Source organism: Engystomops pustulosus, chromosome 2, assembly GCF_040894005.1.
Source record: "Engystomops pustulosus chromosome 2, aEngPut4.maternal, whole genome shotgun sequence".
Taxonomy (NCBI): domain Eukaryota; kingdom Metazoa; phylum Chordata; class Amphibia; order Anura; family Leptodactylidae; genus Engystomops; species Engystomops pustulosus.
The window spans coordinates 262,495,412-262,523,351 of record NC_092412.1 but is presented as its reverse complement, the minus strand read 5'-3'; the positions used below and the strand labels follow the sequence as shown (position 1 = coordinate 262,523,351).

The window sequence follows — 27,940 nt, the reverse complement described above, 5'->3', positions numbered from 1 at the left end:
GGTTATGGTCACGTGACCCGTTAGTTTCGTTTTGCAGTCTTCCTGCTCTGGGGTGCGGGGTCACGCCCTGTGAGGTTCTGGTGTTGGTTCTATTATCCGGGTGATGAAGTTCTGGGCCGCGCTCCTGCTCGGGCTGAGCCTCGTCTCCTGGTGCCGGGGTGAGTGATGGGAAAGGCGGCCACACCCGGAGCTACCGGCAGGAGGCGCCAGAGAGGGCACCAGGGACCCTCCGTACAGGAGGAGGAGGGTGAGGACCCCCCAGTACAGGAGGAGGAGGGTGAGGACCCCCCAGTACAGGAGGAGGAGGGTGAGGACCCCCCAGTACAGGAGGAGGAGGCTGAGGACCCCCCAGTACAGGAGGAGGAGGCTGAGGACCCCCCAGTACAGGAGGAGGAGGCTGAGGACCCCCCAGTACAGGAGGAGGAGGCTGAGGACCCCCCAGTACAGGAGGAGGAGGCTGAGGACCCCCCAGTACAGGAGGAGGAGGGTGAGGACCCCCCAGTACAGGAGGAGGAGGGTGAGGACCCCCCAGTACAGGAGGAGGAGGCTGAGGACCCCCCAGTACAGGAGGAGGAGGGTGAGGACCCCCCAGTACAGGAGGAGGAGGGTGAGGACCCCCCAGTACAGGAGGAGGAGGGTGAGGACCCCCCAGTACAGGAGGAGGAGGGTGAGGACCCCCCAGTACAGGAGGAGGAGGCTGAGGACCCCCCAGTACAGGAGGAGGAGGGTGAGGACCCCCCAGTACAGGAGGAGGAGGGTGAGGACCCCCCAGTACAGGAGGAGGAGGGTGAGGACCCCCCAGTACAGGAGGAGGAGGGTGAGGACCCCCCAGTACACAGGGAGGAGGAGGCTGAGGACCCCCCAGTACACAGGGAGGAGGAGGCTGAGGACCCCCCAGTACACAGGGAGGAGGAGGCTGAGGACCCCCCAGTACACAGGGAGGAGGAGGAGGCTGAGGACCCCCCCCCAGTACACAGGGAGGAGGAGGAGGCTGAGGACCCCCCCCCAGTACACAGGGAGGAGGAGGAGGCTGAGGACCCCCCCCAGTACACAGGGAGGAGGAGGAGTGTGAGGACCCCCCCCCCAGTACACAGGGAGGAGGAGGAGGGTGAGGACCCCCCCCCCCCGTACACAGGGAGGAGGAGGAGGGTGAGGGACCCCCCCCCCCGTACACAGGGAGGAGGAGGAGGGTGAGGACCCCCCCCCCCGTACACAGGGAGGAGGAGGAGGGTGAGGACCCCCCCCCCCCCCGTACACAGGGAGGAGGAGGAGGGTGAGGACCCCCCCCCCCCCCGTACACAGGGAGGAGGAGGAGGGTGAGGACCCCCCCCCCCCCGTACACAGGGAGGAGGAGGAGGGTGAGGACCCCCCCCCGTACACAGGGAGGAGGAGGAGGGTGAGGACCCCCCCCCCCCCCCCCGTACACAGGGAGGAGGAGGAGGGTGAGGACCCCCCCCCCCCCCCGTACACAGGGAGGAGGAGGAGGGTGAGGACCCCCCCCCCCCCCGTACACAGGGAGGAGGAGGGTGAGGACCCCCCCCCCCCGTACACAGGGAGGAGGGTGAGGACCCCCCCCCCCCCCGTACACAGGGAGGAGGAGGAGGAGGGTGAGGACCCCCCCCCCCCCGTACACAGGGAGGAGGAGGAGGGTGAGGACCCCCCCCCCCCCCCCCCGTACACAGGGAGGAGGAGGAGGGTGAGGACCCCCCCCCCGTACACAGGGAGGAGGAGGAGGGTGAGGACCCCCCCCCAGTACACAGGGAGGAGGGTGAGGACCCCCCCCCCAGTACACAGGGAGGAGGGTGAGGACCCCCCCAGTACACAGGGAGGAGGAGGAGGGTGAGGACCCCCCCCCCAGTACACAGGGAGGAGGAGGAGGGTGAGGACCCCCCCCCAGTACACAGGGAGGAGGAGGAGGGTGAGGACCCCCCCCCAGTACACAGGGAGGAGGAGGAGGGTGAGGACCCCCCCCCAGTACACAGGAGGAGGAGTAGGGTGAGGACCCCCCCCCAGTACACAGGGAGGAGGAGGAGGGTGAGGACCCCCCCCCAGTACACAGGGAGGAGGAGGAGGGTGAGGACCCCCCCCCCCGTACACAGGGAGGAGGAGGAGGGTGAGGACCCCCCCCCCCCCCCCGTACACAGGGAGGAGGAGGAGGGTGAGGACCCCCCCCCCCCCCGTACACAGGGAGGAGGAGGAGGGTGAGGACCCCCCCCCCCCCCCGTACACAGGGAGGAGGAGGAGGGTGAGGACCCCCCCCCCCCCGTACACAGGGAGGAGGAGGAGGGTGAGGACCCCCCCCCCCCCCGTACACAGGGAGGAGGAGGAGGGTGAGGACCCCCCCCCCCCCCCGTACACAGGGAGGAGGAGGAGGGTGAGGACCCCCCCCCCCCCGTACACAGGGAGGAGGAGGAGGGTGAGGACCCCCCCCCCGTACACAGGGAGGAGGAGGAGGGTGAGGACCCCCCCCCCCCCCGTACACAGGGAGGAGGAGGAGGGTGAGGACCCCCCCCCCCCCCCGTACACAGGGAGGAGGAGGAGGGTGAGGACCCCCCCCCCCCCCCCCGTACACAGGGAGGAGGAGGAGGGTGAGGACCCCCCCCCCGTACACAGGGAGGAGGAGGAGGGTGAGGACCCCCCCTCCAGTACACAGGGAGGAGGGTGAGGACCCCCCCCAGTACACAGGGAGGAGGGTGAGGACCCCCCAGTACACAGGGAGGAGGAGGAGGGTGAGGACCCCCCCCCCAGTACACAGGGAGGAGGAGGAGGGTGAGGACCCCCCCCCAGTACACAGGGAGGAGGAGGAGGGTGAGGACCCCCCCCCCCCAGTACACAGGGAGGAGGAGGAGGGTGAGGACCCCCCCCCCAGTACACAGGAACTCCTCCAGCAGAATAGTGAGTGCAGCTCTGGGGTATAATACAGGATGTAACTCAGGATCAGTACAGGATAAGTAATGTCATGTATGTACACAGTGACTGCACCAGCAGCAGAATAGTGAGTGCAGCTCTGGAGTATAATACAGGATGTAACTCAGGATCAGTACAGGATAAGTAATGTCATGTATGTACACAGTGACTGCACCAGCAGCAGAATAGTGAGTGCAGATCTGGAGTATAATACAGGATGTAACTCAGGATCAGTACAGGATAAGTAATGTCATGTATGTACACAGTGACTGCACCAGCAGCAGAATAGTGAGTGCAGCTCTGGGGTGTAATACAGGATGTAACTCAGGATCAGTACAGGATAAGTAATGTCATGTATGTACACAGTGACTGCACCAGCAGCAGAATAGTGAGTGCAGCTCTGGGGTGTAATACAGGATGTAACTCAGGGTCAGTACAGGATAAGTAATGTCATGTATGTACACAGTGACTGCACCAGCAGCAGAATAGTGAGTGCAGCTCTGGAGTATAATACAGGATGTAACTCAGGATCAGTACAGGATAAGTAATGTCATGTATGTACACAGTGACTGCACCAGCAGCAGAATAGTGAGTGCAGCTCTGGAGTATAATACAGGATGTAACTCAGGATCAGTACAGGATAAGTAATGTCATGTATGTACACAGTGACTGCACCAGCAGCAGAATAGTGAGTGCAGCTCTGGAGTATAATACAGGATGTAACTCAGGATCAGTACAGGATAAGTAATGTCATGTATGTACACAGTGACTGCACCAGCAGCAGAATAGTGAGTGCAGCTCTGGGGTATAATACAGGATGTAACTCAGGATCAGTACAGGATAAGTAATGTCATGTATGTACACAGTGACTGCACCAGCAGCAGAATAGTGAGTGCAGCTCTGGGTATAATACAGGATGTAACTCAGGATCAGTACAGGATAAGTAATGTCATGTATGTACACAGTGACTGCACCAGCAGCAGAATAGTGAGTGCAGCTCTGGAGTATAATACAGGATGTAACTCAGGATCAGTACAGGATAAGTAATGTCATGTATGTACAGTGACTGCACCAGCAGTAGAATAGTGAGTGCAGCTCTGGGGTATAATACAGGATGTAACTCAGGATCAGTACAGGATAAGTAATGTCATGTATGTACACAGTGACTGCACCAGCAGCAGAATAGTGAGTGCAGCTCTGGGGTATAATACAGGATGTAACTCAGGATCAGTACAGGATAAGTAATGTCATGTATGTACACAGTGACTGCACCAGCAGCAGAATAGTGAGTGCAGCTCTGGGGTATAATACAGGATGTAACTCAGGATCAGTACAGGATAAGTAATGTCATGTATGTACACAGTGACTGCACCAGCAGCAGAATAGTGCGTGCAATCTCATTCTGCTGTGTGCTACTGAAGGGTGTGGTTGTGTGCTGCTGAGCTCCTGCACCACCTGGTGGAAGACCGATCCACCCAGGCCTGCTCTCTCCTCCCCAGGGAGGGAGTGGGTTCTGTGGGATGAATCCTGCAGGAAAATCCCAGGCTTCTGCCTCCCGGACCAGGCCGGCGGGGGCAGGAGAAGCCAGATACCGGCCAAAGCGGAGGGGGTAAGAAGATCTGCCCGGAGCCAAGGACGCAGCGATGTGACCTCGGCTGCCACCCCCAAGACCCAGGAAAGCCGCAAGGTCTCCGGTTCACAGAAGATCAAGGCAAGTAACATCAGCCTAAGTGCTCCTCCTGGAAAGCTGAGTGACTGTGCGGGAAAGCTGGGTGGTTCAGCTGAAAAGCTGGGTGCTCACGGAGGTGTTGAAAAAGCATGGGGACATCTAAAGGCCCGGGAGTCTGCTTCCATCTATGGCTCCCGGATTGCTGAGCACCTCCGTGAGTACGAGGAAGCTGGCAAGGCGCTGAATAGGCTCCAGGAGGAGATACGCGAGACCTTGGCCCTAGCGGGGGTGGCTACACAGAAGAAAAAGTCTGATCTTCTTAACACCATTGACAGACTTAAAGCCGAGGTCACCGCTCTGCAGGAGAAGCGACATCTTATCCGCGAGCACAGCGGTCCGTTCAGGGAAAAGCTGGAGAATGACGCCCGGTTTGAGGAGATGCGCCAGGAGCAGCTGAGAAAGCAGAAGGGGCTTGAGATCCAGGCGGATGATGGCGATGATGAGGAGGATGAGGAAGACCTGCCGTGTCCGTCTGGTGGCCTGCGCCAACACCAGCAGGCCTCGCACGACAGGCTGCCTGCAGAGCAAACGCCATTACCATCAGGCTGCGGCTCTGCCAACCTGGAGGAGGAAAGTGATGGCAGCGGCCAGGGGGGGGCGCTAATGGCTCAGATCCGACAGCTTGAGTCCCAGTTCACCTCCAGAACTTTTCCTTTGGTGATGATATGCCAGATGACGACCTAAAGAGAAAGAAGACGAGACCCAAGAAGACCAAGGCGTCTCAGGAGGTGAATCTGGTGTTTCGTCCCCTCCCTGTTCCCTCCGGGCGGGCAGCAGTGCCAGCCTGTCGTGTAGGCCCCGTTGCCCAGCCCAGCACGAATCCTGCAGTGGACTCGGTGCCAGGGTGCGGGGAGAGTGCAAAGCCACGTTCCATCATGGCGCAGAGCACCAGCCTTGTTTGCAGTAGCAAGGATGGTGCAGGGAAGGCATCGGCCGAAAGGCCGGACAGTGAGGGCGATCCAGCAGGTCCTGGTACTGTGCGCTGCCCCCCAGTGGGAGGGGGGGGTGGCCCAGTGCCAGGGGCAGTGGCGGTGGCTCCTGTGGCCCCTAGCGCTGTGGCTGCATCTAGCTCCGGTGAGCAGCGGCAGTGTGATGGGGCTGCTGGGGCTTGTGGTGCGGCGCCTCCCAAGCGTCCTGTGCAGCCTGCGGGAAAGGGCGAAGGAAAAATGTTGTTTTGCATTGGGGCATCAGACCCAGGAGATGGTAATAAGAAACTGTCCGGACTCAATAAAGATAAGAGGCCTCTTTCATCCAGCGAGCAGCGGTGGACAAACATTAAAAGAAAAGCTGGACAACAAGGGGTTAATGCCAATGAGGCAGAGGGCACAAGTAAGATCGGGGTTGGAGCTGCCTCTTCTCAGGCTGTATCAGCTATGGAGGTGGCTCTACCCCCAGTGCCCAGTGACGCCGAGGCAACCCCAGGTCCTCCTGGCCCAGCTGGTGTGAGTGATGCAAGGAAGCGAGGCAGTAATGCACATAGTGTGGTGAATGTGGGAGTGGTGCATGGTGCTGAGGGGGGTGATCCTGTTGTGCGTGCTGGACCTTCTGCACCCCCAGTGGTGGCCGCTCCTATAAGGAGCTATGCGAGTGTCACCGCTGGGGCAAGTGGGGTTAACTCCTTGTCTCCTGGCTCTGGGAACAGCGTTTTGCAAAGGCGTCTTCTGGAGGCTCTCAGGAGAGGGGAAAAGTCAATCACTGTAGAGGGGAGAGAGGTTGATCTGTCCTTCTGGACAGACAGGCATGGCCTGGCAGCCTTCCAAGAGAAAAGGGGGGGAGAGACTGTATGGTCTTTACCCACAACCGGGCCCGGAGCTTCCCGTAGGAATGTGGTTCGTCTTCGCTGGAGGGGCAGTGACGCATGCCCACCCAGGTCAAGGGTGGTGGAGCTCCTCCTGAAGATGAACTTCAGGGCTAGTGACATCTTTGCCCTGATACATCCTTATGGTACTCCGGAGTTCGATGTCAGCTTTGTTCGGCCGGAGGGCTTAGAGCTCTTCTGGTCGAATTATGAGCTGGCAAAGAACGAGCCCGCATGGCGAGACTTTGCTGTGCAAGCAGTGTCTCGCCAAAATGCAGTCAAGAAGGTGACCGTTTTGACCCGTAACGAGTCACTTTCTTGCATGGACATCATGACTTGGCTCAGTCGTTATGGTGAGGTTGTACAGGTACCTCAGAAAAACCGCGATGAATTTGGCATTTGGTCTGGAGCCTGGACCTTCATGATGAAGTTGAAGTGTTCAGGCGGCACAGTCACCCACATTCCTTCTTCAGCCTTTCTTGGACGGGACAGAATCCTGATTTTCTACCAGGGGCAGCCGAAGGTCTGTCACAGGTGCGGTGACCCCACACACTTTAGCGCCAGCTGCCAAGTGCAGAAGTGCGCTTTGTGTGGTGGGCTAGGTCATCTTGCTGCATCCTGTAAGGACATTAGGTGTAACCTGTGTGGTGAGCTCGGTCACCCTTTCAGCCGTTGTCCTCGCTCCTTTGCCAATGCGGTTGTGACCCCAGTGGAGGAGAGCCATGAGGTTGCTTCTGCTGGGGAAGGTACCAGCAGAGGTGGAGGAGCTGAGGGGCCTGTGAAGAAAAGTAAGAATAAGTCACCTTCTCAGTTGAGGCGGCTTGAGGCCAGACAAAAAGGGAGAGACCTGGGGAAGCCTCAGGTTCCTGGGGTGACCCTTGGTCCTTCCTCAGAGGCTGGTCATGCTACTGAGGCCCTGAGGGATGATGAGTTGGATGAGGAGGTCAGGAGGATGGAGCGCGAGAAAGGTGCCATGTCCTCCACGTCCTCCCATTATGAGAGTATGGATGAGGATAACAGGATTTGGCTAGAAAATAAGCGCAAGCAGAAAAAGAAAAAACGCGGCGTATCTAAGGTACCTAAGGAAGGGAAAACTTCCTCCCCTCTGGTTGAGCTTTCCAACCAGTTCCTCACCCTCGATGAGATCGCCTCCTCGGAAGGAGAGGCTGAGGGTGGGGTTCTGGAGGTGGCGGCGGAGCAGCCTGCAGGGGGCGCCGAGTCTCTATCCTCTGGGGAAGCCGGGTCCTCAGAGTGGGAGACTGACTCAGAGTCAGGAGACAAGGACGAAGGAGAGGGTGGTCCGGGTGGGTCCTTGGGGGCCAGTAATAACATGGACACCTCAATTTCGTTAAAAAGAAGTTGCCCCAATTCTGAAGGGAAAAGGGAAAAGGGATCATCCTCAGAGGACAATAGAGGGAAGGGAGGTAGTAAGAAAAAAGCCGTCTAACTCAATCACTCATGATGGCGGCACCCACTCCGTTGACGCTGGCGTCCATTAATGTCGCCAGCATTAAGTCTGATGCGGCTAGATTTGCGGCCTTTGATTTTCTCGGCCGTGTTGAAGCCGACATTTTATTTTTGCAGGAGACCAGGCTGCCAGATTTGGCGGCCGTGTTTAAAGCTAAGAGGGAATGGAGACACGGGCCTTCCTATTGGTCTCTTGCGGCCGAGCCGTATAGCGGAGTGGCGGTACTATTTACCGCACCGGTAGAATGCCGACGAGTTATTGAGTTAGAAATGGGGAGGTGCCTGATCCTGGATGTCCTCATGAAGGGACAAGAACTTCGTCTTATTAACATCTATGGTCCCCAGTCCAAGTGGGACAGGAAGTGTCTCTTTATGAGGATCAAGCCCTACCTTTTTACAAGTCGGCAGGTGGTCTTTGGAGGGGACTTCAATGCTGTCACGAGGTCCCAGGATAGGGGAGGTTCCAGAGACAAGCTGACTTATGATAGCGTCGCTCTTAATAGCATAGCCAGTGAGGCTCGCCTGGTGGATGTCCACATCCGGCACACCCCAGGTCACACGGGGTTCACCTATTATAGGGGTAGCTGCAGGTCTAGAATAGACAGGTTTTATTTAAAGGAGGAAGCCATCTCTTCAGCAGTGTCCGTTGTTGAGGTGGAGTTCTCCGACCACTGTTTAATTTTGTTTTCTCTGAATGTTACAGAGACCCCCCGGATGGGAAGAGGCTACTGGAAGCTCAATTCGTCTCTCCTGGAAGAAGCAGAGATAAGACAATCCTTTGAGGACTTTCTTCAGAGCCAGGTACCATTGCTGGGCCTTTGTAGCAGTAAGTCAGAGTGGTGGGAGATGCTCAAGAAAAGGGTGGCGAGATTCTTCCGCCAGCTCTCGAGCCTCAGGAGCCTGGACAGGTACCGCCTGTATCAGGGTCTGAGGAGGAAACTCGAGCATCTCGTCTCGACTGGAGGTAGTCGTGAGGACATCTCCAGAGTGAAATCCTTGCTGAAGAGGTGTCAGTACGATAGACACGCATCTTTGGTTTTTGAGAGGGATTACGGGAAATACCGCTCGCCCGACCCTTACAGAAACTGCAAGATGTCAGTGAATGGTAAAGTTGTCACGGGACTGGTTGACAGTACGGGATCCCTGAAAAGGTCCAGATCAGGGATTCTGGAGGTCGTCAGATCCTTCTACTCACACCTCTTGGGCAGGAAGGATCTAGATCGGGATGTGATGTCGGCTTTCCTGGCAGAAACTGTCCCTGAGCCAGGAGTAGACCCCTCTCTTGATGTTTTGACAGAGATGATCAGGGAAGAGGAAGTCAGCCGGGCGATTGAAGGGCTCGCCCTCAAGAAATCGCCAGGTCCGGATGGCTTAACATCTGAGTTTTATAAGACCTTTAAGGACGCCTTGGTTCCCCTCTTGACTGAGGTATTCAATGAGTGTCTTTCCTCGGGCGCTCTGCCGAAGTCAATGAGGAGGTCAGCCCTGATCATCCTGTCAAAGGGTAAGGACCGATCTCGTATTGAGAACTGGCGTCCCATAGCGCTTCTCAATACGGACAGAAAGGTTTTGGCAAAGGTGCTGTTTAATCGGCTGGGGCAGTTTGCACCCCGGCTCCTTTCGGGGACCCAGCACTGCTCTGTTCCAGGCCGCAGTACATTTAGTGCTGTGCTTTGTGTCCGGGAGGCAGTGGAGCAGGGCAGGGCTGGTAACTGGAAGGGGTACTTGCTGTCCTTGGATCAGGCAAAAGCGTTTGATCGGGTTAACCACGAGTACCTCTGGTCTGTCCTTCTGAGGTATGGCCTGCCGGGGGAGTTTGTCAATTGGCTAAAGGTTTTGTACGCAGGGGCAGAGAGTTTCCCGCTTGTGAACGGTTGGATTGGCCGCTCTTTTGAGGTTGGGTCTGGTGTTCGCCAGGGTTGTCCTCTGAGCCCACTTCTATACGTGTTCGCGATTGACCCATTCCTTAGGAGGGTTGATCGTGGGCCGTTGGTGGGAGTCGGGATGGACCAGGCGGCACCGGAAGCCACTCTAAGGGTGGTAGCGTATGCTGATGATGTCACCGTTTTTGTGTCCTCGAGAGGGGAGGCGCAATGGGTGATGTCAGAGGTTGACCGCTACTCAGAGGCTTCTGGGTCCAAGATCAACCGGGATAAGTGTGAGAGTCTCTGGCTGTGAGAGGGGGATCCAGGGTTTGATCTCCCGGACACTCTTCCAGGGCCCCAAGACTCTGCCAAAGTTCTCGGCATCGAATTTGGCCAGGGGGATTACCCCATGCAAAACTGGGACGGCAGGCTTAAGATCGCCGCTCAGAGGGTGGACCAGTGGAAGGGTTGGTCTTTGACCCTCAGGGAAAGGGTGAACTTGATTAAAACTTACCTGCTCCCATTGCTGATATATCTGGGCAGTGTGTGCATGTTGCCAGAACCCCTCTGGACTCGGGTCTACAGTCTGTTCTTCCAGCTGTTATGGGGGAATAGGCTGAACCTTATCAAGAGGGACGTTACTTACCGCACGAGGAGACAAGGAGGGTTGTGTATGGTCAACCCTGTGGTGTTCCTAGTGAATACCTTTCTTAAGATCAATATCGCAAACCTCTGGAAAGAGAGGGCTCCTCCGTGGGTATACTCCTGCAGGGGATGGTTTCGGCCTTTCTTCCAGGAATGGGAGACAGGAGGGCGAGTGAAGGATCTCCGTACACCACATGGGCATCTTCCGGCTTACGCTACCCCGGTTCTGAAGGTGATTCGCCGGTGGGGTCTGGGAATGTGGGAGATCAGGACTTTGTCGAGGAAACTCCTTGACAGGAGGGTTCTGTTTGCCCGTTTCCAGAAGCCTCTGGCCCTCAGGGATTGCCCAAGTCGGGATCTTGGGGTGGGTTTAGGTCTTTTGAATTCCATCAGGATCCCCTTGAAGTTTTGGGACTTGGCTTGGCGCTGCTTCCATGGAAAGCTGTGTGTGAGGGACAATCTGAAGTGTAGGAGCTCTGAGGAAAGGGGTTGTCCCCGGGAGGAGTGCGGTGGCCTGCTGGAGAGCATGGACCACTTCCTGCTTCAGTGCCCCTTTAACACAGAGGTGTACAACCGGGTGGGCGCTTCCATCCATTGGTCCGGGTTGGCCGGTCTCTCCTATGCGGAGTGGGCCTATGGAGCATTCAGAGGCCTGGGTGGCCGGGACCGCTGCACGTTATTCCTAGTTAGCCTAGTGGTCAGGTACCACACGTGGAACGCACGGTGTTTAGTGTCGACGCAGCGTAAAATCCTCCCGGTGGATGAGGTGGTTAGGAACATTCTGGGTGACCTGGTGAAGGTGCGCTCTCTGGAGTATGAGAGGCGGGGCACGGGGAGGGCCTCTCTCCTTTGGAGGGGGTTCTCCTTTAGTGTCCCTTAGTCTGTCCTCTCCCCCCTGGTGAAGGTGCGCTCTCTGGAGTATGAGAGGCTGGGCACGGCTAGGGCCTCTCTCCTTAGTGTCCCTTAGTCTGTCCTCTCCCCTCCTGGTGAAGGTGCGCTCTCTGGAGTATGAGAGGCTGGGCACGGGGAGGACCTCTCTCCTTAGTGCCCCTTAGTCTGTCCTCTCCCCCCTGGTGAAGGTGCGCTCTCTGGAGTATGAGAGGCTGGGCACGGGGAGGACCTCTCTCCTTAGTGTCCCTTAGTCTGTCCTCTCCCCTCCTGGTGAAGGTGCGCTCTCTGGAGTATGAGAGGCTGGGCACGGGGAGGGCCTCTCTCCTTTGGAGGGGGTTCTCCTTTAGTGTCCCTTAGTCTGTCATCTCCTCTCCTGGTGTTGGGCTGATGCTGCACAGTAGATTTTTGTTTTGTATCTGAGGTTATAGTGATGTTGGGCTTGCAGGAGCCGAACCTGGGCTTTATGTGGTTGGTTTTGTTATGTTGATATGTTTAATGTGTTTGTATTTTGTGTACAGTGTGTATTTATGTAGTTATAGTTAATGTGTATATAGCTTGGTTGGTTTTGGGGTGTTGGTGTTAGGGTGTTAGGTTGGGAGGGGGGGTGGACGGGATTTGGACAATATGATCCTGGGCACTGGTCTGGACTATATAGCGCGGACTTTGGACGTTAGACCAGTGTCTTGGTGGGAGGGTGATGGGCGTGGGATTTAGTTAGTTATATTTAATGTTTTTATTTCCTGTTTGTCTTTTTTTTGCTGTGTATTCTTTAGTTATTTATGGAAAAAAAAAAAAAAAAAAAAAAATTATAAAAAATTATATTAAAAAAAAAAAAAAAATTATAAAAAATTATATTAAAAAAAAAAAAAAAAAAATTATTAGGTGGTGGGATTGGGTGAAGGTTTTGTTTTATAATGCTAATTGTGTGGTGTGTGTGTGGCTGGGCCAGGAGATTTTCGTAAGTCTCTTTTAGTTTGTATTATTGTTTTGTTTTGCCAGAAGTTATGGCTTTATTTATGTTTATTGTTGTAATGTTTTTCATTTTTATATATAAAATAAAAGATTTACAGGATGTAACTCAGGATCAGTACAGGATAAGTAATGTCATGTATGTACACAGTGACTGCACCAGCAGCAGAATAGTGAGTGCAGCTCTGGAGTATAATACAGGATGTAACTCAGGATCAGTACAGGATAAGTAATGTCATGTATGTACACAGTGACTGCACCAGCAGCAGAATAGTGAGTAGAGCTCTGGGGTATATACAGGATGTAACTCAGGATCAGTACAGGATAAGTAATGTCATGTATGTACAGTGACTGCACCAGCAGCAGAATAGTGAGTGCAGCTCTGGAGTATAATACAGGATGTAACTCAGGATCAGTACAGGATAAGTAATGTCATGTATGTACACAGTGACTGCACCAGCAGCAGAATAGTGAGTGCAGCTCTGGGGTATAATACAGGATGTAACTCAGGATCAGTACAGGATAAGTAATGTCATGTATGTACACAGTGACTGCACCAGCAGCAGAATAGTGAGTGCAGCTCTGGGGTATAATACAGGATGTAACTCAGGATCAGTACAGGATAAGTAATGTCATGTATGTACACAGTGACTGCACCAGCAGCAGAATAGTGAGTGCAGCTCTGGAGTATAATACAGGATGTAACTCAGGATCAGTACAGGATAAGTAATGTCATGTATGTACACAGTGACTGCACCAGCAGCAGAATAGTGAGTGCAGCTCTGGGGTATAATACAGGATGTAACTCAGGATCAGTACAGGATAAGTAATGCCATGTATGTACACAGTGACTGCAGCAGCAGCAGAATAGTGAGTGCAGCTCTGGGGTATAATACAGCATGTAACTCAGGATCAGTACAGGATAAGTAATGTCATGTATGTACACAGTGACTGCACCAGCAGCAGAATAGTGAGTGCAGCTCTGGGGTATAATACAGGATGTAACTCAGGATCAGTACAGGATAAGTAATGTCATGTATGTACACAGTGACTGCACCAGCAGCAGAATAGTGAGTGCAGCTCTGGGGTATAATACAGGATGTAACTCAGGATCAGTACAGGATAAGTAATGTCATGTATGTACACAGCAGGATGGTGAGTGCAGCTCTGGGGTATAATACAGGATGTAACTCAGGATCAGTACAGGATAAGTAATGTCATGTATGTACACAGTGACTGCACCAGCAGCAGAATAGTGAGTGCAGATCTGGGGTATAATACAGGATGTAACTCAGGATCAGTACAGGATAAGTAATGTCATGTATGTACACAGTGACTGCACCAGCAGCAGAATAGTGAGTGCAGCTCTGGGGTATAATACAGGATGTAACTCAGGATCAGTACAGGATAAGTAATGTCATGTATGTACACAGTGACTGCACCAGCAGCAGAATAGTGAGTGCAGCTCTGGAGTATAATACAGGATGTAACTCAGGATCAGTACAGGATAAGTAATGTCATGTATGTACACAGTGACTGCACCAGCAGCAGAATAGTGAGTGCAGCTCTGGAGTATAATACAGGATGTAACTCAGGATCAGTACAGGATAAGTAATGTCATGTATGTACAGTGACTGCACCAGCAGCAGAATAGTGAGTGCAGCTCTGGGGTATAATACAGGATGTAACTCAGGATCAGTACAGGATAAGTAATGTCATGTATGTACAGTGACTGCACCAGCAGCAGAATAGTGAGTGCAACTCTGGGGTATAATACAGGATGTAACTCAGGATCAGTACAGGATAAGTAATGTCATGTATGTACACAGTGACTGCACCAGCAGCAGAATAGTGAGCGCAGCTCTGGGGTATAATACAGGATGTAACTCAGGATCAGTACAGGATAAGTAATGTCATGTATGTACAGTGACTGCACCAGCAGCAGAATAGTGAGTGCAGCTCTGGGGTATAATACAGGATGTAACTCAGGATCAGTACAGGATAAGTAATGTCATGTATGTACACAGTGACTGCACCAGCAGCAGAATAGTGAGTGCAGCTCTGGGGTATAATACAGGATGTAACTCAGGATCAGTACAGGATAAGTAATGTCATGTATGTACACAGTGACTGCACCAGCAGCAGAATAGTGAGTGCAGCTCTGGAGTATAATACAGGATGTAACTCAGGATCAGTACAGGATAAGTAATGTCATGTATGTACACAGTGACTGCACCAGCAGCAGAATAGTGAGTGCAGCTCTGGAGTATAATACAGGATGTAACTTAGGATCAGTACAGGATAAGTAATGTCATGTATGTACACAGTGACTGCACCAGCAGCAGAATAGTGAGTGCAGCTCTGGAGTATAATACAGGATGTAACTCAGGATCAGTACAGGATAAGTAATGTCATGTATGTACACAGTGACTGCACCAGCAGCAGAATAGTGAGTGCAGCTCTGGAGTATAATACAGCATGTAACTCAGGATCAGTACAGGATAAGTAATGTCATGTATGTACACAGCAGGATGGTGAGTGCAGCTCTGGAGTGTACTGTGTGTGTTGCAGGGCAGGAGGTGGTGGCGGTGGTGTCGGGCAGGAATGTGACACTTACAGCTGACACCATTGTCCGTCCCTCGGAGATGAGCTGGCTGGTGAATGGCAGTAAGCTGGTGGACCTGGAGGAGGGGCAGGCTCCGTACTTCTATGGAGAGAGGGGGGATCGGGCGGCCGCTGATCTGGGGGAGAAGACGCTGATCCTGAAGAATGTGACCCCAGGTGACAGCGGGGAGTACAGGGCGACTCTGCTGCTGCAAGGACAACTATTCCACAAGGATTTCAGGCTCCAGGTGTACGGTGAGTGCAGGACCCCGATGTGTGTCATGTGACCCCCTCACTGTGGGGGGGGGGGGGGGGGGGGAGTCCCCGTCACTATGGCGTCCTGTGGGGGGGGATGGGGTTTCCTCCAGGGTCCATGTGATACGGTGTTGGGGTCCCATGTAGCTGTCAGTTTTATGAGCTATATGGTATGTGGTAGCAGTGGTGGTGCCACCACAGCCCCACCACTGCTACCACATACTATATAGCTCATCTATATATAGCTCCCAGCTACATGGGACCCCAACACCGTATCACATGGACCCTGGGGCAACCCCCCCCCAGCGGCTGCGCTGTGGTGGCGTGGCTGTGCTGGCAGTGGCGGTGGTAGCAGGGGCTGCGCTGTGGTGGCAGTGGCTGTGGTGGCTGTGGCGGCAGTGGGGGCGCTGTGGCGGCAGTGGGGGCGCTGTGGCGGCAGTGGGGGCGCTGTGGCGGCAGTGGGGGCGCTGTGGCGGCAGTGGGGGCGGCGGTGGCGGCACGTGGTGTAGTAATGTGCTGATTCTCTTACAGATCACGTGTGTCCGGTGCGGGTCAGTGCTGACGTCGCGGGGGACAGTGTGACGTTGCAATGCTCGTGCTCCGGTCCTGGTCCTCCCCCCTCCTGGTATGAATGGAGAAGTAGCGGTGGTCCGGTCTTCAATACAACACAGAACATCACCGTACCCACGAGAGAGGATCCACAGCCAATCACCTGTGTCGCCAGGAATGAGGTCACTAATACTAGCGACACTTTCTCCGTACCTGCCAAGAGCGAAGGTGGGTGCAAGCGGGGGAGGCGTAGTACATATAGTGATGTATACAGGTAGTAGGGGTGTATATAGAGGAGGTGGAGGAGTAGTAGGGGTGTATATAGAGGTGGAGGAGGAGTAGTAGTTGTAGGGGTGTATATAGAGGTGGAGGAGGAGGAGTAGGGGTGTATATAGAGGTGGAGGACGAGGAGGAGTAGGGGTGTATATAGAGGTGGAGGAGGAGGAGTAGGGGTGTATATAGAGGAGGAGGAGGAGGAGTAGGGGTGTATATAGAGGTGGAGGAGGAGGAGTAGGGGTGTATATGGAGGAGGAGGAGTAGGGGTGTATATAGAGGTGGTGGAGAAGGAGGAGTAGGGGTGTATATAGAGGTGGAGGAGGAGGAGGAGTAGGGGTGTATATAGAGGTGGAGGAGGAGGAGGAGTAGGGGTGTATATAGAGGTGGAGGAGGAGGAGGAGTAGGGGTGTATATAGAGGTGGAGGAGGAGTAGGGGTGTATATAGAGGTGGAGGAGGAGGAGGAGTAGGGGTGTATATGGAGGAGGAGGAGTAGGGGTGTATATAGAGAAGGAGTAGTAGTAGGGGTGTATATAGAGGTGGAGGAGGAGGAGTAGGGGTGTATATAGAGAAGGAGTAGTAGTAGGGGTGTATATAGAGGTGGAGGAGGAGTAGTAGTAGGGGTGTATATAGAGGAGGAGGAGGAGTAGGGGTGTATATAGAGGTGGAGGAGGAGTAGGGGTGTATATAGAGGTGGAAGGAGGAGGAGGAGTAGGGGTGTATATAGAGGTGGAGGAGGAGGAGGAGTAGGGGTGTATATAGAGGAGGAGGAGGAGTAGGGGTGTATATAGAGGTGGAGGAGTAGGGGTGTTTATAGAGGTGGAGGAGGAGGAGTAGGGGTGTATATAGAGGAGGAGGAGTAGGGGTGTATATAGAGGTGGAGGAGGAGTAGTAGGGGTGTATATAGAGGTGGAGGAGGAGTAGTAGGGGTGTATATAGAGGTGGAGGAGGAGTAGTAGGGGTGTATATAGAGGTGGAGGAGTAGTAGGGGTGTATATAGAGGTGGAGGAGGGAGTAGGGGTGTATATAGAGGAGGAGGAGTAGGGGTGTATATAGAGGTGGAGGAGGAGTAGTAGGGGTGTATATAGAGGAGGAGGAGTAGTAGGGGTGTATATAGAGGTGGAGGAGGAGTAGGGGTGTATATAGAGGTGGAGGAGGAGGAGGAGTAGGGGTGTATATAGAGGTGGAGGAGGAGGAGGAGTAGTAGGGGTGTATATAGAGGTGGAGCAGGAGGAGTAGTAGTAGGGGTGTATATAGAGGTGGAGGAGGAGTAGTAGGGGTGTATATAGAGGTGGAGGAGTAGTAGGGGTGTATAGAGGAGGAGGAGGAGTAGGGGTGTATATAGAGGAGGAGGAGGAGGAGTAGGGGTGTATATAGAGGTGGAGGAGTAGTAGGGGTGTATATAGAGGTGGAGGAGTAGTAGGGGTGTATATAGAGGAGGAGGAGGAGGAGTAGGGGTGTATATAGAGGAGGAGGAGGAGGAGGAGTAGGGGTGTATATAGAGGAGGAGGAGGAGTAGGGGTGTATATAGAGGTGGAGGAGGAGGAGGAGTAGGGGTGTATATAGAGGAGGAGGAGGAGTAGGGGTGTATATAGAGGAGGAGGAGGAGTAGGGGTGTATATAGAGGAGGAGGAGGAGTAGGGGTGTATATAGAGGAGGAGGAGGAGTAGGGGTGTATATAGAGGAGGAGGAGGAGTAGGGGTGTATATAGAGGAGGAGGAGGAGTAGGGGTGTATATAGAGGAGGAGGAGGAGTAGGGGTGTATATAGAGGTGGAGGTGGAGGAGTAGGGGTGTATATAGAGGTGGAGGAGGAGGAGTAGGGGTGTATATAGAGGAGGAGGAGGAGGAGTAGGGGTGTATATAGAGGAGGAGGAGTAGGGGTGTATATAGAGGAGGAGGAGTAGGGGTGTATATAGAGGTGGAGGAGGAGTAGGGGTGTATATAGAGGTGGAGGAGGAGGAGTAGTAGGGGTGTATATAGAGGTGGAGGAGTAGGGGTGTATATAGAGGTGGAGGTGGAGGAGTAGGGGTGTATATAGAGGTGGAGGTGGAGGAGTAGGGGTGTATATAGAGGTGGAGGAGGAGGAGTAGGGGTGTATATAGAGGAGGAGGAGTAGGGGTGTATATAGAGGAGGAGGAGTAGGGGTGTATATAGAGGTGGAGGAGGAGTAGGGGTGTATATAGAGGTGGAGGAGGAGGAGTAGTAGGGGTGTATATAGAGGTGGAGGAGGAGTAGGGGTGTATATAGAGGAGGAGGAGTAGTAGGGGTGTATATAGAGGAGGAGGAGTAGTAGGGGTGTATATAGAGGAGGAGGAGTAGTAGGGGTGTATATAGAGGAGGAGGAGTAGTAGGGGTGTATATAGAGGTGGAGGAGTAGTAGGGGTGTATATAGAGGTGGAGGAGTAGTATGGGTGTATATAGAGGAGGAGGAGTAGTAGGGGTGTATATAGAGGTGGAGTAGTAGTAGTAGTAGGGGTGTATATAGAGGAGGAGGAGTAGTAGGGGTGTATATAGAGGTGGAGTAGTAGTAGTAGTAGGGGTGTATATAGAGGAGGAGTAGTAGTAGGGGTGTATATAGAGGTGGAGGAGGAGTAGTAGGGGTGTATATAGAGGAGGAGGAGTAGTAGGGGTGTATATAGAGGAGGAGGAGTAGTAGGGGTGTATATAGAGGAGGAGGAGTAGTAGGGGTGTATATAGAGGTGGAGGAGTAGTAGGGGTGTATATAGAGGTGGAGGAGGAGGAGTAGGGGTGTATATAGAGGTGGAGGAGGAGTAGTAGGGGTGTATATAGAGGAGGAGGAGTAGTAGGGGTGTATATAGAGGTGGAGTAGTAGTAGGGGTGTATATAGAGGAGGAGTAGTAGTAGGGGTGTATATAGAGGAGGAGGAGTAGTAGGGGTGTATATAGAGGTGGAGGAGGAGTAGTAGGGGTGTATATAGAGGGGGAGGAGGAGTAGTAGGGGTGTATATAGAGGAGGAGGAGTAGTAGGGGTGTATATAGAGGAGGAGGAGTAGTAGGGGTGTATATAGAGGAGGAGTAGTAGTAGGGGTGTATATAGAGGAGGAGGAGTAGTAGGGGTGTATATAGAGGTGGAGTAGTAGTAGTAGTAGGGGTGTATATAGAGGAGGAGGAGTAGTAGGTGTGTATATAGAGGTGGAGGAGGAGGAGTAGTAGGTGTGTATATAGAGGTGGAGGAGGAGGAGTAGTAGGGGTGTATATAGAGGTGGAGGAGGAGGAGTAGTAGGGGTGTATATAGAGGTGGAGGAGTAGTAGGGGTGTATATAGAGGAGGAGGAGTAGTAGTAGGGGTGTATATAGAGATGGAGGAGTAGTAGTAGGGGTGTATATAGAGATGGAGGAGTAGTAGTAGGGGTGTATATAGAGGTGGAGGAGGAGTAGTAGGGGTGTATATAGAGGAGGAGGAGTAGTAGGGGTGTATATAGAGGTGGAGGAGGAGTAGTAGGGGTGTATATAGAGGTGGAGGAGTAGTAGGGGTGTATATAGAGGAGGAGTAGTAGTAGGGGTGTATATAGAGGTGGTGGAGGAGGAGTAGTAGGGGTGTATATAGAGGTGGAGTAGTAGTAGTATATACAGGTAGTAGTAGTATATATGATATAGGGGGGGTTGTGACTTTGTGTCTCTGATCAGTGATTTGTCTTGTTCGGCAGATGTTGGGGGGAGAAGCTTACAAGCGCTTTGGGTCCTGCTCCTCCTCTTTCTCCTCTTCGTTGTCCTGGGCTGGTATTACAGAGGTAAGTAGTTGTGGCGGAGCTGGTATTACGCAGGGAAGTACTTGTGGCGGAGCTGGCATTACACAGGTAAGTACTTGTGGCGGAGCTGGCATTACGCAGGGAAGTACTTGTGGCGGAGCTGGCATTACGCAGGGAAGTACTTGTGGCGGAGCTGGCATTACGCAGGGAAGTACTTGTGGCGGAGCTGGCATTACGCAGGGAAGTACTTGTGGCGGAGCTGGCATTACGCAGGGAAGTACTTGTGGCGGAGCTGGCATTACGCAGGGAAGTACTTGTGGCGGAGCTGGCATTACGCAGGGAAGTACTTGTGGCGGAGCTGGCATTACGCAGGGAAGTACTTGTGGCGGAGCTGGCATTACGCAGGGAAGTACTTGTGGCGGAGCTGGCATTACGCAGGGAAGTACTTGTGGCGGAGCTGGCATTACGCAGGGAAGTACTTGTGGCGGAGCTGGCATTACGCAGGGAAGTACTTGTTTCCTGTTGCTGTTTCTGTGAATGTTTTTTAAAATACATTTTATTTCCTTAGAGAAAATCCGTGGCTTCCTCCCGTGTCTTCCCAAAACAACAGGTGAGTATTGTGTCATGTCTGTGTATGACCCCTCCATGACCTCCCCTGGGGTCAGTGCCGGGGTCGGGGGGTAAGAACCTTCTGATGAATCTTTCTCTCTTCTAGAAGATCCGATCGGAAACGTAGAAGAAACTGCAGGACTGAACCCAGAACCTACAGGTGAGTGACCCCTCACACCTGCACACATACATGTATACACAGGAGGAAGGGGACCTCAGGAGGTCACTGGATCCATCACACAAGAGGAGGAGGTCACTGGATCCATCACACATAGGAGAGGAGGTCACTGGATCCATCACACATAGGAGAGGAGGTCACTGGATCCATCACACATAGGAGAGGAGATCACTGGATCCATCACACATAGGAGAGGAGGTCACTGGATCCATCACACATAGAAGAGGAGGTCACTGGATCCATCACACAAGAGGAGGAGATCACTGGATCCATCACACATAGAAGAGGAGGTCACTGGATCCATCACACATAGGAGAGGAGGTCACTGGATCCATCACACATAGGAGAGGAGGTCACTGGATCCATCACACATAGGAGAGGAGGTCACTGGATCCATCACACATAGGAGAGGAGGTCACTGGATCCATCACACATAGGAGAGGAGGTCACTGGATCCATCACACATAGGAGAGGAGGTCACTGGATCCATCACACATAGGAGAGGAGGTCACTGGATCCATCACACATAGGAGAGGAGGTCACTGGATCCATCACACACAGGAGAGGAGATCACTGGATCCATCACACATAGGAGAGGAGGTCACTGGATCCATCACACATAGGAGAGGAGGTCACTGGATCCATCACACATAGGAGAGGAGGTCACTGGATCCATCACACATAGGAGAGGAGGTCACTGGATCCATCACACATAGGAGAGGAGGTCACTGGATCCATCACACATAGGAGAGGAGGTCACTGGATCCATCACACATAGGAGAGGGGGTCACTGGATCCATCACACATAGGAGAGGAGGTCACTGGATCCATCACACATAGGAGAGGAGGTCACTGGATCCATCACACATAGAAGAGGAGGTCACTGGATCCATCACACATAGGAGAGGGGGTCACTGGATCCATGACACACAGGAGAGGGGGTCACTGGATCCATGACACACAGGAGAGGGGGTCACTGGATCCATCACACATAGGAGAGGGGGTCACTGGATCCATCACACATAGGAGAGGGGGTCACTGGATCCATCACACATAGGAGAGGAGATCACTGGATCCATCACACATAGGAGAGGAGATCACTGGATCCATCACACATAGGAGAGGGGGTCACTGGATCCATCACACACAGGAGAGGAGGTCACTGGATCCATCACACACAGGAGAGGAGGTCACTGGATCCATCACACATAGGAGAGGAGGTCACTGGATCCATCACACACAGGAGAGGGGGTCACTGGATCCATCACACACAGGAGAGGAGGTCACTGGATCCATCACACACAGGAGAGGAGGTCACTGGATCCATCACACATAGGAGAGGAGGTCACTGGATCCATCACACACAGGAGAGGAGGTCACTGGATCCATCACACACAGGAGAGGAGGTCACTGGATCCATCACACATAGGAGAGGAGGTCACTGGATCCATCACACACAGGAGAGGAGGTCACTGGATCCATCACACACAGGAGAGGAGGTCACTGGTCAGTTCTGCTCCGTCCTCCTTCCTGATGGATCCTGGTGTTCTCCTGTGTAAGACGTGGCGCCTCGTCCTGCACAGTCCTATATTGTCTCCGGCCAGCGGCTGCTCCTCCATGTACGATGCTACTTCCCTCTAATGAGAATGTTCCATTCATCTCTTCTAGAATCTCCGAAAGGAAATGGACACGAATTGGTGAAGCAGAATCCAGGTGAGTGATGGAGGATGTTACACTGCACATCAGTCACACGTCCGGGGGCTGGAGGATGTTACACTGCACATCAGTCACACGTCCGGGGGCTGGAGGATGTTACACTGCACATCAGTCACACGTCCGGGGGCTGGAGGATGTTACACTGCACATCAGTCACACGTCCGGGGGCTGGAGGATGTTACACTGCACATCAGTCACACGTCCGGGGGCTGGAGGATGTTACACTGCACATCAGTCACACGTCCGGGGGCTGGAGGATGTTACACTGCACATCAGTCACACGTCCGGGGGCTGGAGGATGTTACACTGCACATCAGTCACACGTCCGGGGGCTGGAGGATGTTACACTGCACATCAGTCACACGTCCGGGGGCTGGAGGATGTTACACTGCACATCAGTCACACGTCCGGGGGCTGGAGGATGTTACACTGCACATCAGTCACACGTCCGGGGGCTGGAGGATGTTACACTGCACATCAGTCACACATCCAGGCATGGGAGAGGGCAGACGGTGTCGTGCCGGGAGAACATACATTGGACAGTCCTGTCCACATCCGGGGTTCCTGATCCCACTAGAAGATCAAAGATAAGTTCAGATGTTCCTTCCCCTTTTCACCTGTAGGGGAGAAGCTTCACTGCTGAGCATGTACATAATGTGCAGTCACCTCCATCTCCACTAAAAGCTGTCATCCTTGGATCAGGAATACAACAGACATCTATAGGACATCATTTCCCCAAATTCACAACCTTCAGTGATCGAATTGTAACAACTTATCATAAATTTTAGGAGTCGGTTCCTTTTATTCCAACTCCAACTCCACCAAAATGGACTCTGACTCCTCCGTCCTGCTGAGAACCTCCCGATGAATCTTCCTCTCTGTCACTTTTTAGGACATTACAAAGAAAATGGAGAAGAAGCTGCAGAACTGAACCCAGAGAGGAATGAAGGTGAGTGACCAGTACGTGAGCAGCTCCGTCCTCCTTCCTGATGGATCCTGGTGTTCTCCTGTGTGGGACGTGGCGCCTCGTCCTCCTTCCTGATGGATCCTGGTGTTCTCCTGTGGGGGACGTGGCGCCTCGTCCTCCTTCCTGATGGATCCTGGTGTTCTCCTGTGTGGCATGTGGCGCCTCGTCCTCCTTCCTGATGGATCCTGGTGTTCTCCTGTGGGGGACGTGGCGCCTCGTCCTCCTTCCTGATGGATCCTGGTGTTCTCCTGTGTGGGACGTGGCGCCTCGTCCTCCTTCCTGATATATCCTGGTGTTCTCCTGTGGGGGACGTGGCGCCTCGTCCTCCTTCCTGATGGATCCCGGTGTTCTCCTGTGGGGGACGTGGCGCCTCGTCCTCCTTCCTGATGGATCCTGGTGTTCTCCTGTGGGGGACGTGACGCCTCGTCCTCCTTCCTGATGGATCCTGGTGTTCTCCTGTGGGGGACGTGGCGCCTTGTCCTCCTTCCTGATGGATCCTGGTGTTTTCTTGTGGGGGACGTGGCGCCTCGTCCTCCTTCCTGATGGATCCTGGTGTTCTCCTGTGGGGGATGTGGAGCCTCGTCCTCCTTCCTAATGGATCCTGGTGTTCTCCTGTGTGGGACGTGGCGCCTCGTCCTCCTTCCTGATGGATCCTGGTGTTCTCCTGTGTGGGATGTGGAGCCTCGTCCTCCTTCCTGATGGATCCTGGTGTTCTCCTGTGGGGGACGTGGCGCCTCGTCCTCCTTCCTGATGGATCCTGGTGTTCTCCTGTGGGGGACGTGGTGCCTCGTCTTCCTTCCTGATATATCCTGGTGTTCTCCTGTGTAAGACGTGGCGCCTCGTCTTCCTTCCTGATGGATCCTGGTGTTCTCCTGTGGGGGACGTGGCGCCTCGTCCTCCTTCCTGATGGATCCTGGTGTTCTCCTGTGGGGGACGTGGCGCCTTGTCCCTCCTTCCTGATGGATCCTGGTGTTCTCCTGAGGGGGACGTGGCGCCTCGTCCTCCTTCCTGATGGATCCTGGTGTTCTCCTGTGTGGGACGTGGAGCCTCGTCCTCCTTCCTGATATATCCTGGTGTTCTCCTGTGGGGGACGTGGCGCCTCGTCCTCCTTCCTGATGGATCCTGGTGTTCTCCTGAGGGGGACGTGTCGCCTCGTCCTCCTTCCTGATGGATCCTGGTGTTCTCCTGTGTAGGACGTGACGCCTTGTCCTCCTTCCTGATGGATCCTGGTGTTTTCTTGTGGGGGACGTGGCGCCTCGTCCTCCTTCCTGATGGATCCTGGTGTTCTCCTGTGGGGGATGTGGAGCCTCGTCCTCCTTCCTAATGGATCCTGGTGTTCTCCTGTGTGGGACGTGGCGCCTCGTCCTCCTTCCTGATGGATCCTGGTGTTCTCCTGTGTGGGATGTGGAGCCTCGTCCTCCTTCCTGATGGATCCTGGTGTTCTCCTGTGGGGGACGTGGCGCCTCGTCCTCCTTCTTGATGGATCCTGGTGTTCTCCTGTGGGGGACGTGGCGCCTCGTCCTCCTTCCTGATGGATCCTGGTGTTCTCCTGTGGGGGACGTGGCGCTTTGTCCTCCTTCCTGATGGATCCTGGTGTTCTCCTGTGTGGGACGTGGCGCCTCGTCCTCCTTCCTGATGGATCCTGGTGTTCTCCTGTGTGGGACGTGGCGCCTCGTCCTCCTTCCTGATGGATCCTGGTGTTCTCCTGTGGGGGACGTGGCGCCTCGTCCTCCTTCCTGATGGATCCTGGTGTTCTCCTGTGGGGGACGTGGCGCCTCGTCCTCCTTCCTGATGGATCCTGGTGTTCTCCTGTGGGGGACGTGGTGCCTCGTCCTCCTTCCTGATGGATCCTGGTGTTCTCCTGTGGGGGACGTGGCGCCTCGTCCTCCTTCCTGATGGATCCTGGTGTTCTCCTGTGGGGGACGTGGCGCCTCGTCCTTCCTGATGGATCCTGGTGTTCTCCTGTGGGGGACGTGGCGCCTCGTCCTTCCTGATGGATCCTGGTGTTCTCCTGTGTGGGATGTGGCGCCTCGTCCTCCTTCCTGATGGATCCTGGTGTTCTCCTGTGTAAGACGTGGAGCCTCGTCCTCCTTCCTGATGGATCCTGGTGTTCTCCTGTGGGGGACGTGGCGCCTCGTCCTTCCTGATGGATCCTGGTGTTCTCCTGTGGGGGACGTGGCGCCTCGTCCTTCCTGATGGATCCTGGTGTTCTCCTGTGTAAGACGTGGCGCCTCGTCCTCCTTCCTGAAGGATCCTGGTGTTCTCCTGTGGGGGACGTGGCGCCTCGTCCTTCCTGATGGATCCTGGTGTTCTCCTGTGTGGGATGTGGCGCCTCGTCCTCCTTCCTGATGGATCCTGGTGTTCTCCTGTGGGGGACGTGGCGCCTCGTCCTCCTTCCTGATGGATCCTGGTGTTCTCCTGTGTAAGACGTGGCGCCTCGTCCTCCTTCCTGATGGATCCTGGTGTTCTCCTGTGTAAGACGTGGCGCCTCGTCCTCCTTCCTGATGGATCCTGGTGTTCTCCTGTGTGGGATGTGGCGCCTCGTCCTCCTTCCTGATGGATCCTGGTGTTCTCCTGAGGGGGACGTGGCGCCTCGTCCTCCTTCCTGATGGATCCTGGTGTTCTCCTGTGGGGGATGTGGCGCCTCGTCCTCCTTCCTGATGGATCCTGGTGTTCTCCTGTGGGGGACGTGGTGCCTCGTCCTCCTTCCTGATATATCCTGGTGTTCTCCTGTGGGCGATGTGGCGCCTCGTCCTCCTTCCTGATGGATCCTGGTGTTCTCCTGTGGGGGACGTGGCGCCTCGTCCTCCTTCCTGATGGATCCTGGTGTTCTCCTGTGTAAGACGTGGCGCCTCGTCCTCCTTCCTGATGGATCCTGGTGTTCTCCTGTGTGGGACGTGGCGCCTCGTCCTCCATCCTGGTGTTCTCCTGTGTGGGAGGTCGTACCTCGACCCCCTTCCTGGGACGCGGCGCCACTTGTATCCTGGTGTAATTACTATGTGTCCCCCTCCGATGCCCCCTGCACCCCTGGATGGACCCAGAATAAATGATCATTTACCTGTGACCTTCTAGGAGATCCCGGATCTGGAGCCAATGAAGAGTAAGAGATGAGCAAATTATAGCAGTCACTCCACAGACAAACAGTGAGTACAGCACCATCATTCAATGTGCCGGGCCCCCCTGCCTGCCCCCCTAGTGTGTCGGGCCCCCCTGCCTGCCCCCCTAGTGTGTCGGGCCCCCCTGCCTGCCCCCCTAGTGTGTCGGGCTCCCCTGCCTGCCCCCCTAGTGTGTCGGGCCCCCCTGCCTGCCGTGCTAATAATTTGTTTGTTTTCCTGCAGGTTCCTGACTGGTCTTGGACTCGCTGTCATCGTGTTTACCTTCGCTCTTAAGGACTTTCACAATTTTATTATCTACATCAATTTTTTTTATATTTTTAATATTTTTCTATCATATGAATATCACAGGTCTACACTGTGTGGCCTAATAAGTGCACTGCATAGGATGCGGAGCCCTGGCGCCTGGTGCACGTCCCACTAGGGACGCCCCCTCCATCTGCCATGTCGCTCCTCTGTGAGGACGCCCCTCCTTCTTTGTGTGTACGCCCCTCCTCTATGACCCTCCTCTGTGTGTACGCCCCTCCTCTATGACCCTCCTCTGTGTGTATGCCCCTCCTCTATGACCCTCCTCTGTGTGTACGCCCCTCCTCTATGACCCTCCTCTGTGTGTATGCCCCTCCTCTATGACCCTCCTCTGTGTGTATGCCCCTCCTCTATGACCCTCCTCTGTGTGTATGCCCCTCCTCTATGACCCTCCTCTGTGTGTATGCCCCTCCTCTATGACCCTCCTCTGTGTGTACGCCCCTCCTCTATGACCCTCCTCCTCTGTGTGTGTACGCCCCTCCTCTATGACCCTCCTCCTCTGTGTGTGTACGCCCCTCCTCTATGACCCTCCTCTGTGAGGAAGCCCCTCCTCCTCTGTGTGTACGCCCCTCTATGACCCTCCTCCTCTATGTGTACGCTCCTCCTCTGTGAGGAAGCCCCTCCTCCTCTGTGTGTACGCCCCTCCTCTATGACCCTCCTCCTCTGTGAGGACGCCCCTCCTCTATGACCCTCCTCCTCTATGACCCTCCTCCTCTGTGAGGACGCCCCTCCTCTATGACCCTCCTCCTCTCTGTGCACGCCCCTCTATGCCCCTCCTCCTCTGTGTGTACGCCCTTCCTCTATGACCTTCCTCCTCTGTGTGTACGCCCCTCCTCCTCTGTGAGGACGCCTCCTCCTTGTGATGTCCATCCTCCTCCGTGGGGGCGCCCCCTCCCTTGTGAGGCCCCTCCTCCTCTGTGTCGCTCCTGTTGTTACCTTGTTGCTCCTTCGGCCTGTACCTTATGTGATGATGAATGTTATAGAAGAGATGAGAACAAAATGTATTAAGAACATGAAAGGGGTTTTCCTATGAAGAGAAGATTCTTAAATCTCCTCATACGGTCACATGGAAAGTTTGGGCCCCCCCAATAATCTTAATCATTTTTAGTTTGGGATAATGCATTTCAGGGTGATCTGTAATAACTGATGGACACAGGAATATTCAGGACTGGACTGAGGTAAATGTGCAACATGCATGAAAACAACATGTGACGGGTGTAATAGTCTGTGCACCCTCATCATGTGCCGGATGTGACAGGTGTAATAGTCTGTGCACCCTCATCATGTGCCGGATGTGACAGGTGTAATAGTCTGTGCACCCTCATCATGTGACGGATGTGACGGGTGTAATAGTCTGTGCACCCTCCTCATGTGCCGGATGTGACGGGT

The 27,940-nt window shown here is 54.4% G+C and overlaps 1 protein-coding gene across 3 annotated transcripts; it reads left to right on the top strand.

Annotated features, from left to right (window-relative positions):
- LOC140119693 (uncharacterized) lies at window positions 1-27,910 on the top strand. 3 transcript variants are annotated; one of them, XM_072139000.1, is made up of 10 exons: window positions 1-158; window positions 14,843-15,130; window positions 15,662-15,907; window positions 19,621-19,704; window positions 20,231-20,272; window positions 20,378-20,431; window positions 22,118-22,162; window positions 23,058-23,114; window positions 26,205-26,275; window positions 26,471-27,901. In XM_072139000.1, the coding sequence occupies exons 1-9, from the start codon at window positions 104-106 to the stop codon at window positions 26,234-26,236; spliced, it is 903 nt and encodes a 300-aa protein (XP_071995101.1). In that variant the 5' UTR covers window positions 1-103; the 3' UTR covers window positions 26,237-26,275; window positions 26,471-27,901. The 3 variants fall into 3 exon arrangements, with proteins under 3 accessions (XP_071995101.1, XP_071995103.1, XP_071995102.1); XM_072139001.1 differs by having other exon boundaries at window positions 21-158; window positions 14,848-15,130; window positions 26,471-27,903; XM_072139002.1 differs by lacking the exon at window positions 14,843-15,130 and having other exon boundaries at window positions 3-158; window positions 26,471-27,910.
- Window positions 27,911-27,940: the final 30 nt, after the last annotated feature.

Coding starts and splice junctions, on each gene's coding strand:
- LOC140119693 (XM_072139000.1), top strand. CDS start 104: ATGAAGTTCTGGGCCGCGCTCCTGCTCGGGCTGAGCCTCGTCTCCTGG. Junction 15,131..15,661: donor TTTCAGGCTCCAGGTGTACG/GTGAGTGCAGGA, acceptor ATTCTCTTACAG/ATCACGTGTGTCCGGTGCGG. Junction 15,908..19,620: donor CGTACCTGCCAAGAGCGAAG/GTGGGTGCAAGC, acceptor CTTGTTCGGCAG/ATGTTGGGGGGAGAAGCTTA.